At 36.5% G+C, this 12,152-nt stretch overlaps 1 protein-coding gene across 1 annotated transcript; it reads left to right on the top strand.

Moving 5' to 3' along the window:
• The first annotated feature begins 4,308 nt into the window (after positions 1 to 4,308).
• Positions 4,309 to 7,223, top strand: LOC119789938 (interleukin-17A-like). Its single transcript, XM_038295141.1, has 3 exons — positions 4,309 to 4,636; positions 5,922 to 6,094; positions 6,843 to 7,223. Exons 1-3 carry the CDS (start codon positions 4,622 to 4,624, stop codon positions 7,075 to 7,077), a joined length of 423 nt encoding a protein of 140 aa, XP_038151069.1. The 5' UTR covers positions 4,309 to 4,621; the 3' UTR covers positions 7,078 to 7,223.
• Positions 7,224 to 12,152: the final 4,929 nt, after the last annotated feature.

The raw sequence follows: 12,152 nt of genomic DNA, 5'->3' as shown, positions 1-12,152 counted from the left end.
TAATAAATTTATTAATAGTTTTTTGAAAGCCAGAAAATGTCATTATTGTGATAGATTTACTTGGAAGAGAGATATTTCTGTTAACTCAGATACAGTCGATAAAGCTTTCTCAGAATTTGTTAAATGGCCTATTTTACCTAAAGTCAAAGAAACACATTTGAAAGTTATTAACAAAATTTATCCTGTGGCAGAATTTTTAAGAAAAAGATTTGGTTTTGAGATGGATCAATGTTCTTTTTGTTGTAATAATAATAGTGAAACCGTTGAACATATGTTTTACCACTGTCCCACTACACACCGCTTCTGGAAAGACTTGAAAGACTGGATATCTTTAAAAATTAATGATGTCCCCCCTTTTGCACTAAATGATGTCATTTTTTATATGGACCATCTTCCCCAGCCTGTTTCTTACACTATTAATGTCCTCCTGTTGTTGGGTAAATATCATATCCACTGTGCTAAATGGAGAAATTCTAAACCTTCCTTTCATTGGTTTATGAAGGACTTTAAAATCTATTTTTCTTCTCTTAAGAAGATAAAAAATGACAAATATGCCAAACAATTGAGACTTGATTTCTCCAAACATCTGCTATTTTGAATGCATTCACCTTTTCGTTTCTATTATTTCTATGGCTCTGTCTGTGTTTGTTTTAAATGTTTGCTTAGATAAATCCCCTGTTTAACTTTTAGCCCTTTAATCGTTCATTTCATTTCTATTCTCAATAACGCATTTTTTGCACAAATGCCTATTTGCACTGAACCACTGCAACTTGCACACTGTCTCTTATCCTCTGCACTGTTCACACTTTGACCACTGCTGCACTTTTTGTATAACTCGTGCCATTTGAAATATCAATGCAATGTTCATAAGCTGTATGTAACGCAATTTCGTCCTGTATGCACTCTGTGCATACAAAATGACAAATACAGAAGTCTAAGTCCGTTAGTTGTTTTACTTCTTTGTTTTTCTTTTATTGTAATTGATCTTTATCTGTTTATGTTTACATTTGCTATCCTCTCTGAGAGTATTTTTTTAATGTAAATGTTTGTTGACTTAATAAAAAAAAAAAGAAACCAGCATTCAGTTTGTAAATATTGTTTGTAGATACACGTTGCAGTGAGATAAGAATAAATACTGAACGCTTTATTTGTTTATAAAGCCTATATTTTATATTAACTTATTTTCAGTACGATTTAATCCACTCTGATATTTATTCTTAGCCATGGTTCTCTTAGCCAGATTATTACAGATTGCTAAAAAGAGCAAAGCGAAAATCAAGAAAATATGTCAGTTATTTTATTAAATCACACGTAATTTCATCTTCTTACTTAAGATTTTGAACAATCTATCTATCTATCTATCTATCTATCTATCAATCAATCTATCTATCTATCTATCTATCTATCTATCTATCTATCTATCTATCTATCTATCTATCTATCTATCTATCTATCTATCTATCTATCTATCTATCTATCTATCTATCTATCTATCTATCTATCTATCTATCTATCTATCTATCTATCTATCTATCTATCTATCTATCTATCTATCTATCTATCTATCTATCTATCTATCTATCTTTCTATCTTTCTATCTATCTATCTATCTATCTATCTATCTATCTATCTATCTATCTATCTATCTATCTATCTATCTATCTATCTATCTATCTATCTATCTAAATATCTATCTATCTATCTATCTATCTAAATATCTATCTATCTATCTATCTATCTATCTATCTATCTATCTATCTATCTATCTATCTATCTATCTATCTATCTATCTATCTATCTATCTATCTATCTATCTATCTATCTATCTATCTATCTATCTAAATATCTATCTATCTATCTATCTATCTATCTATCTATCTATCTAAATATCTATCTATCTATCTATCTATCTATCTATCTATCTATCTATCTATCTATCTATGCTATGGCATCATGAACTGATGTAACACTTCCTTTTTTACAGTATTCAGCTAAAGTCAGCTGTAAATGAACCAGTTTTTTGGAAATAGTATCTTGTTTTGAGCTATTATTACTTAGCTGGACAATAATTTAATTTTAATTTAATTTCTCCTTTTTTACCTAAAAAAATAACTGAAGTATGAAAAAAACTTAAACTAGGACAAGAACAAATGAAAACTATAGTAAAAGTAATAATTTCTTAAATGCCAATTAACTGATCTAGAGGACAATATGATCACAACTAAATAAGAGTAAACAGGAATAAAAAAAAATCCAAACTATAATAAAATTGCACCTAGATTATAAGACACTAACCTCTAAATGTAATATCTCTTTGTCACGCAATGCATATATTTCACTTGGTTTTATTATTTTTCCTGTATGTGTGCAGGGTTAACTGTTTGATGTGAAATGATTTTCTCCAAATAGCAGGCCAAACTTTATCTTTCGTGTGGAAACTTTGCAACCGAGGCATCAGTGGGAAGCCAACCTTTGCTTTCATAACAATAATAATTAAACTTTATTGATCTCACGTTGGAGAAATTTACCACTGCATTTTGACCCATCCTCTTGGGGAGCAGTGGGCTGCCATTGTGTGGCGCCTGGGGAGCAGTGTGGGGTTAAGGATTTTGCTTAGGAACCATCGAGTGGAGGCTGTGGGGTTCGAACCGGATGCTTGCAACCTTCTCAGAGCACAAGCGTACCGCTCTAATTACTAGACCAACACTCCCCCCAGTGTACGCAACCCAAAAGCACTCTGGTCTTATTTCTCTCTTCTGAGGCCTTTCTTTTCTTCTCATACACTTCATAGACACTTTTTTTTTTACGACCCTCTGCCATTTTCAAAGAACGCTTGTTAGAAAGGTGAGATTCCATGACCAGCTGAAACCGTAGCTCACCACATAAAAGTGTGCATGCACAGAAAAATATATATAACGCACGTAGGACGTAGGACGACCTTACATAAACATATTACCAGAAGGATTGACAATTATGAGGACCAATTATTTAGATGATCTACCAGGAAAAAGAACATAATCTACTGTACCTTTAATTTAAAAATATTGTTTGATTAAAATGTTTTTCAAAGTTTCTTTCTAGGTTACATTTTTCTCAACTTTTCATTTACAAAATGTATTTGTCAGGATTCCTGTCTGTGTGTCTGTGTTTGTCTCCCTTTCTCCACCAGGAGGCGCCTGGTTCTGGTCCACCTTCTCACACACCTGCAGATGGTTACCTCGTTAACGGAGCGCTCTTAAACTGCTTACTGCCACTACCTCGAAGCCAGAGTGTTTGCCATTTTTGGGTACTCTAGCCAAGCGGAGTTTTGCTGAGTCAAACTGAGTTCTTGTCAACCTGAGTCTTAATCTTGTTTTTTGTCTTTGCCTCTCGGCAGAAAGTCATCCTGCAAACTGGATTTTTCTGACCTTCTCTCCCTGGAAGGACCATCTGAGCTTCAAACTGAGCTGAGGATTTAAACGGGAGGTTTGAATCTACTTTTCCCCAAGAGAACGTTTGAGCTTTACACTGAGCAAGGGATTCATCTCCACTACGACCCGTTCAAGTACCGCAGGAAATCTGAGTGGCAGTCAGCTTCTCCGTTCACCTACAAACAACCGCATCCTGGGTAACCCTGTCCGCCCTCCACCGAATCAGACAAACACTGGAACTATCTCACACAGACTGGAGTCAAAGAGTCAACCACTTTTCTGGAAACGTGAGTCAGCAATCTATTTCTCCTCTTCAAGTTCGAGAATAAGATGTCCCACTGAGCCTCAACTGACCACAGTGTCTTCCCCTCGCTTTCCAGTTCAGGTTGAGCAGTGTTCAGAGCAACACTATCTCTTCACTATCTCGTCAATAAACCTGTTAAACCTTTTCCCTGGTCTCTCTGTATTGGTTTAATGCTTTTGGGTCAGATCTTAGTAAAATCATGACAGTATTCTTTGCAACAATAATGGAACAAAATTCACTCCATAAAGGGCCCTAAGATCGAATATTTCTTGGGCCCCATTCAGGTTTGCCCCGTCCCTGGGTTTAATTATTCAGCTGTATTCAAGGCACAATTACTATGTTATAGGTGGTCTCTGGGCATGAATGTTTGTCTGTCTGTCATTGTGTGAGTAAAGTTTTTTCAGCATAAAAATAGCTTATTTCTCAGCACAGATTTGTCGGGGGTGTTCCACTCTGAATGGGTGAGGTCACAGGAAGATGAGAATGGAGTTTGGAAGATGTTTCTCCATCAGGACGGTGAAGGTCTGATGAGTCACACAGGAGGTCAAAATACTTAACGGTGATGCTGGACCATGAATGGACAGGTAATGGGAGTCCACCCAGTTGGACGGCTCATCAGCATATACCGGTCTAACCTTTTATCAGGAGGAAGGCACTATCAAGGCTAAATGCTAATGTCAAAAACAGCGTAATGATGCTGAGCATCATGGCCTCCGGTCCAGAACACGTAAACTCCAGCCTCAGCCTTCTCATCAATACCTCCACCAATCTGCATAGATGACAGGGTTATGATGACAGCAGCATGGCATATAAATAAAGGTAGATCCAGCCATTGGTTGGAAGGAAAAAGAATCGAGACATCAGTCGATCAAATCTGCCAGCAGGAGAGAGAAGTCAGCCTTACACCATGGGAGCGTTTCAGGTGAGAGTTCTATCTGCACCATTAGTGTTTCATTAAAGCTGATAGAGAATGAAATCCATTCCATTTTAGGCAGAAGTTAGTGAGTTGGAGCCTGATAGAAGGTGCTTTCAGGTTTCTATAGGACTTTTTCAATAGTCGCTGCAGATTGTTTTAGGACAAATAGGGAAACGTTATTCAAGTTTTTACAGACTGATATGCATGTGATCTTAACATGAAGAATGAAAAAACCTGATCAAAAGAAAAAGTCAAAACTTCTGTAGATATTTGTATTTACCCTTCATTTAAACAGATAATGAGATGATCTGCCAATAGAAAAACTATATTGTGCATAATTTAAAAAAAAAAGCTCATTTTAAATTATGCACTTCAAATAAGTTAATAGATTAGGTTTTTTTTCTCATTTTAAACATAAATCATTCTACTCAATAAAAAATGTACCTAATCAGACCATGAAAAAATGACTAATTTATATATTAATGTGTGCAGTGCAGGATCCAGCGCACTGGAAAAATGATCTAGAAATAAGTGAAAACATTTCTTCAATTATGTGTATTTAACCTTAATTTGAGTAGGTAAATTAGTTTGCCAGCGGAATGAGTATTTTTACTCTTAAAATAAGATAATTAGATAATATGCGCTTGAAATAAGACAATGCAATTGTGTTTTCTTATTTTGAATGTAGATTTTCTTGTTCCATTGGCAAAATGTCTCTTTTACCTCCTCAATCCAAGAACAAAAGCACTTCTTTTAAGAAAAAAACGACTTATCTAGATTTAGATTTTTTTACAGTACGTCTGGCTGGTCCCAATTGATCAGATCACTGGATGAGCAAAATTTTAAATATTTCTAATACATTTTCTTGATATCACTGTATCTTTTCTTTCGTTTGAGCAGGTAAAAAGTATGCCACAGAAATAGGATTATTTATGTTTAAAAAAAGAAGAAACAACTGTTTTATATTTTCTAAATTGCACAATAATTAATAATCTTATTTAATAAGGGCAAAATCCTGTTATTTACTTGCTCAATTTAAGACAAATAAACTGACTTTAAGAAATGTTTGCACATATTTAAAGCAGTTTTTGCAGTGTTTATGTGTTTCATGGATCAGAAGGGAAACCAGCATGATAATTATTTGTTGTCAGATCCTTTTCTCCTCTCATAATGTGATTAATGTTGAAATTTCAAGTTTATATTGTGTTTTTTTATTGTTTGTAATGTTTTTATTCCAAGTAAGTTTATAGTTCAAATTTTGAATCTCGATTGTTGTGTGTTTTTGCGACAGATGCGTGTCTTCCTGCTCTGTCTGCTGATCCTCCAACAGTCTCTGGCCAAGCCAACGAGCAGTGAGTGTTTTGGTGAAGCCCTATGCTTGCTCTGCTTGAGAGATTACTACAGCCAGCTGGTCAATCTACCCAGTGACATCAACACACGCAGCATTGCACCCTGGGTTTACCAGTGAGTACGGACCGTCCTCTCTGATAGGCTCTGAATGGACCTGAAACTTATTCTCCTGCCTGAACAATATGGAGTGACTTCTGTTCCATTATTGCTGCGAGCAAAGAGTCCTTTTTGTAAATGGATATTTTGAAAAAAGAATTCAATCCAGAAAAAAACTTCTTAGAAAAGGTTTTATTTTCTATTTTATTATTTAAAAAGTTGGAAAAATAACATTTGAGAAAACACTATTTTTTTATGAAGTTTTTCAAAGTTTAGTTCCTGCATAACAATTTTTTTTATTTCAATTTCAAAAATGATTATTAGATTATTTTAATATTTTATCTTTTCAATTTTTGATTGAATAATATTTTATTTTATATATTTTTTAACCATTTTAAATTTAAATGTTTTATTTTTTTTTTTTGGAGCCAGTTTTTTTTTTTTTTTTCAGTGCAAACCAATAGAAATGCTCTCTCCACACGAATGCCCGCCCCCACAAGTAAAAGAGAATGTAATCTGTGAAAAGCAATTGAATACAATTTATAAAACAGACTGAAAAAGAAAAATTTGAAAAAAATTAATAAAATAATAAGTTGGAAAAAAGGTTATATAAAATTCATTTTCCATAAGAAAAGAGCAAAAAAAAAGGTGTCTTTTTCTTGCAACAATAATGAAACAAACTTCACTCCCCAGATGGAAATTCACTGCCAACAAAGTCAAATCAAATTGAACTTCCAAGCTCTCCTTGTTTCTATTCTGTCTGCAGTAAAAACGAAGACTTAAACCGGGACCCTCAGATACTCTACGAGGCCAGGTGCCAGGACAGCCACTCTGGCGGGGGCTGCAACAGCGCCTTGGGACTGGAGACCATCCCTATCACCATCAGCATGCCTGTCCTGAAACGCTCCCCCGGCTCCAGCTACTCTGTAGAACTTGAGAACATCACCGTAGCTTGCATATGTGCATTGTCCCGCTTAGAGACAGAATTGATACAAGGGTGAAGTTCAGACATCTGGACGTTTGTGTTTTCAGTCAGAGAAGATGTGATTCCTGCGATCAGAGATAACTACTTTATCTTCATCACTGTAGCCATCATAAAACTCAGAACATACCTGCTAATGACTCATCTCAGTAAATAAAGGCAAATCAGAACCATCAGTGTCGTTATTGTTGCAGCTTATTTCCAGAACAATGGATATTGTTGTAAATATACATGGAAACAGTAACATGAAGCAAAATGAGTTCATATGTTGATGGCTCTGACAGAGATATGATGTGAAATCCCAGAAACCTATTTCAGGGATTTGATTATTTTTTTATTTCCATTTCATTAATGATGGATGACTACAGCCATTGTAAACCTAAAGACAACTGAGTCAAAAAGCTAAAGTATAACATAATACCAGTAAATTAGTTGTTTATTTTTACACAGACATGTGGGCCTGCTACTGCAGGACACCATGACCTGCATCAGTGCAGCTCAGCCTGGAGGAGATCAGCCTGTTTGTCATGATGTTACAAAGTTAAGACCCAAATGCAGTAAACCTAAAGAGAGAGTCCAGGGAAAAGGTTTAACGGGTTTTATTTGAGAAGTTAAACAGAGGGAGAAGTGTTGCTCTGAACACTGCTCAACCGGAACTGCAAAGCGAGGGGAAGACAGCGGTTAGTTCAGGCTCAGTGGGGAATTTGGCTCGTGAATTTGGAGAAGAGGATTTGGTTGCCAACTCACGTTTCCAAAGAAGTTGTTGAATCCTTGACTCCTGTCTGTGTGCCGTGGTTCCAGTGTTTGTCTGATTCGGTGGAGGGCGGAACAGGTTTTACCCAGAATGCGGTTGATAGTTGGTGAACGGAGTAAATGACTGCCACTCAGATTTCCTGCAGTACTTGAACAGGTCATAGTGGAGATTAATCCCTTTCTCAGTGAGAAGCTCAAACGATCTCTTGGGGAAAGTGGATCCAAACCTCCTGTTTGAAACCCCAGCTCAGTTAGCTCAGTTGATCCTTCCAGGGAGTGAAGGTCTGAGAAATCCAGTTTGCAGGATGACTTCCTGCCGAGAGGCAAAGACTAAAACAAAGTTAAAACTCAGGTTGACAAAACTCAGCTTGATTTAGCAAAATTTAGCTTGGCTAGAGTACCCTAAACTGGCAAACACTCTGGCGTCGAGGTAGTGGCAGTCAGCAGCTTAAGAACACTCCGTTAACGAGGAAACAATCAGCAGGTGTGTGAGGAGGAGGACCAAAACCAGGCGCCTCCTGGTGGTTAAAGGGAGACAAACACAGAAACACAAACACAAAAAAACAGTCCTGACACTGTGGTTCTTAAACTCAGCCGACCCCAGCAGCGGTTGGAACCAACAGACACTGCAGGAGCTTCATCCTGGACCTTTTAATTTGGCGCCTTTTTAATAATTATTATTATTATTATTGAACTTTATTGATCTCACATCGAAGAAATTTACCTCTGCATTTAACCCATCCCTTTGGGGAGCAGTGGGCTGCCATTGTGGGGCGCCTGGGGAGTAGTGTGGGGTAAGGGGTCTTACTCATTGACACAGAGTGGTAGTCTGTGGGAGTGGGGCTCAAACTCAGAACCTCAGGATTCCAAGCTCTATGCCTTAACCAGTAGGCCGTCACTCTCCCATTGGCCACTTTTCCACAGGTGTCAAGTAATGAAGTATAAATACTTTCTTTTCTTTATTTAAATATTTATTTGTCTGAGGACTTTCACTGTTACTTACCAAATTCAAACACAAATTGCCTCATTACTTCTCTAAATCAGGAAGAGAATCTGTTAGTATACGGAGAAAGTGTTTCAGAAAATAGATACGTTTCTGAGATGCAAGAATTCCCAAATTCATATTATCCTGTCTGAATTTGAATTAAGAACTAAACTAAACAGAGTCCATATTTTTAATGGCGTCTCTACAAACAGTCATCAAAAAAGGAGAATTAACTCATTTTCTGTTCATAGATTTGTTTTTATAGGAATATAAAACAAATCTACCAACAGGTACAGTATCAATAAATAACCTTGAGAGTTTTTTTAAAAGTTTAAATATTTTTCAAGAAAAAACAATGTTCTTAAGTAGAATGCTAGAAGAAATATAATGAAAATAAAGGCATTTTAGGAACAAAAGAAAAGGTATTGAGACATTTCATAACATATCAATGTTTTAATTGTTTTGAAATAGGGAAATTATCCAAAACTCATAGAAGAAAAAAAACATTTTAAGAAGGAAATCAAAGTTAAAACTGTGAAACATTTGACCAACAGAATTGAACTTCCCCCGTCCTTTCTATCTAGCCCAGGTGAGGCGGTTCTGCTATGGTTCAGAAGTGGGGACACGACAGCTGTAGCTCATGTTCTGGATGTTTCTGTCTGTTATGACTCTTTAGGCATCGACTCAAGTTGGAGTCCAAAGCTGGTAGTTCTCCCAAAACCACACTGTTCCCAAGGAGTCAATGACTTTCTCCTGGAATCAGCAGTCGTCCCCTTGATTGGACCGTCTATTACACGGGCATAACATTATATTTCTGGTTCTCAAAATAACTTTGTCACTTTAAAGGTAATTAGTTTTTGGACCTTCCAAAGTGACTGATAAGCAGAGGCGGATTTAGGAAATTTGGGGCCCTAGACAAAGACAGGCCGGGGGGCCCTCTAAATCTAGAAGACAACACATAAAACAGACCCGTTCTACAGATAGAGAAATGTTAATAGAATAGACATCCATTATCTGTTCTAGGTTTTGTCCCTCTATTTTTGTCCCTTTTCTTCTTGTTTTCCTCTCTATGTTTTGCACTCAGCTGACTTTTCATGCTGTCTCTAAAGGAATGAAAGATTTTTTCCAAGCACTAAGCTCACTTAGCTGATTGCTCCTTCCTGTGTTTCCAAAAAGGCCAAAGTAAATAACCCAGTCCTTCTTTTCACTGTAGACAAGCCATGATCTGCTTCTCTGTTCTCCATTTTTCATTTGGATGAAATAATAGCTGCATGAATCATGACAGCAGACAAGATAGAGGAGAGCAGGAGGCGGGGTTACCAATCTACTTGCTCTGGAGAGCAGAGCTCGCTGCTTTTAGATGTTGACTCCAAAGTCTCCAGTAGCAGAAAAAAGTCGCTATATTTGGCGTTAGGAGCTTTTTAGAAATCAAAGTGCTAGAGGGGTCTGAAAAGTGGCTAAATATAGCGACTAAAGCGCTAAGTTGGCAACACTGCTCTTTGCATCCTTTGTTTTCAAATGGTTTGCTGCTGTCTGTTTGGACCTTTCTGAACATGTGCAGCAAATGGACTGATCCAATATGGTGGACACTGAAGGGGGGGGCTGCGACACACTTCTAAGCTTTCTGATGGCATTTTAGCGAAAGGATTTTGATCAAAAACATAATTAATGTGCAGACATAAGGAGTAGTTCTATTAACTATACATGTAAACAAAAATTTATGGGGCCCCCAGGAACTTGGGTCCGTAGGCAACTGCCTAATATTGCCTAATAGTAAATCCCCCCCTGCTGATAAGTGTGGCTAAAAATTATAAAGATTTAACTGATAGTTTTAAATATGAAGTCGAAACAACAAACGCAGGTTTCAGTTTGTTTTTTTGTTTTTATTGAAATAATTAATTGTATTAAATTTCCAGGAAAGCTTATAAAAAGTCTCAGTAATTTTTTATCAATTTTTCTTATAAACAGGTTAGAAACACAATTTATTTTCTGAGATGTGTTTTTCTCTCTTATCATTGCTTGTTACTCTTAACTGGGATCTATTCCTTTGAAAATGATAAGATTAGCATCGAAATGTCGAGACTTTTAATGACAAATTTTTGGGGTCAGGAGATACAATTCAGCTTGTTCCCAGATGGATCTGAAACATGAAAAAATGTTTTATTAGAACTAGTGCTTTTATGCACTTATGTTATTGTTACCTTTTTGGTTGTTTTATTTTTGTAAAAGAATGAAGGATTTAAAGTAAGTCAAAGTAACTAAAACTACTAAATATAATATAGTTTAATAAGAATATAAATGTTATCAGGTTTGTATACACATCAAGCAGTATGGCTTAAAGGAAAATGTGCAGGTGCATCTTTGTTTATTAGAATAACATCAATAAATGAAATTATTTTGGTCATTTTATGCCAGATTTTAGTAACTTGAAATAAAAATTAACAACACCTTGATATCATATTTAATATACGACACAGTGTTTAATATTGAAGATCTATTTCTTTACATCTGACGGACGCCCACTGACTTACCCTCCTTTAATGCACAAGGAGGTTCAATCACCTGCAAAGCTGGCTGTTTTTAAAGTGCTGTGTCCAAGAATAATTCTGTAAAGGTGAATGGAAGGAAAACCTGTGCTAATATTGTGCTTTTACCACCAGAAAAGCAAATTTATTTCTACAAGGGGATCCATCCATCCCTATATTTCCAGTTACTATTTTTCCCAAGCAGGGGCGCGAGGGGTCCTGGTTTCTATCTCCAGCTGTCTACGGGTGAGAGGCGGGGTCCATCCTGTACAGGTCGCCAGTCCAACACAGGGCAACACAAAGACAAACAGGACAAACAACCATTCACACACACTCACGCCTAAGGAGAATTTAGAGAAGCCAATTAACCTAACAGTCATGTTTTTGGACTGTGGGAGGAAGCCGGAGTACCCGGAGAGAACCCACGCATGCTCAGGAAGAACAAACTCCATGCAGAAAGACCCGGGCCGGTAATCGAACCGGGAACCTTCTTGCTGCAAGGCCACTGAGCAGCCACAAAGGGATCCATTTGCTGCACAATTATTATGTTTTATTGTGGCACGAACTAAAATAAAAAAATAAAATGACACTTTTAAAAGACATGGAACTAATCAGTGGTTCACACATGTATACTTGTTAGTGACATAAATCATCAAAAATCTCACTTTTTATTACAAATGAAACTTAAATAAAAAAAAAAGGAAAAAAAAAAAAAAAAAAAAAACAATACTATGATTTTTACGGCTGTTAGTCTCTGCTTTTTGTAGCAGTTAAATTGGTGTCATGTTCCTTTAACTGTAAAGCGGAAGCAGCAGAACTCAGGAGTTAGGA

This window comes from Cyprinodon tularosa, unplaced genomic scaffold (genome assembly GCF_016077235.1).
Source record: "Cyprinodon tularosa strain WSP-4 unplaced genomic scaffold, ASM1607723v1 ctg351, whole genome shotgun sequence".
Lineage (NCBI taxonomy): Eukaryota > Metazoa > Chordata > Actinopteri > Cyprinodontiformes > Cyprinodontidae > Cyprinodon > Cyprinodon tularosa.
This window is presented reverse-complemented; position numbering and strand designations above follow the sequence as displayed.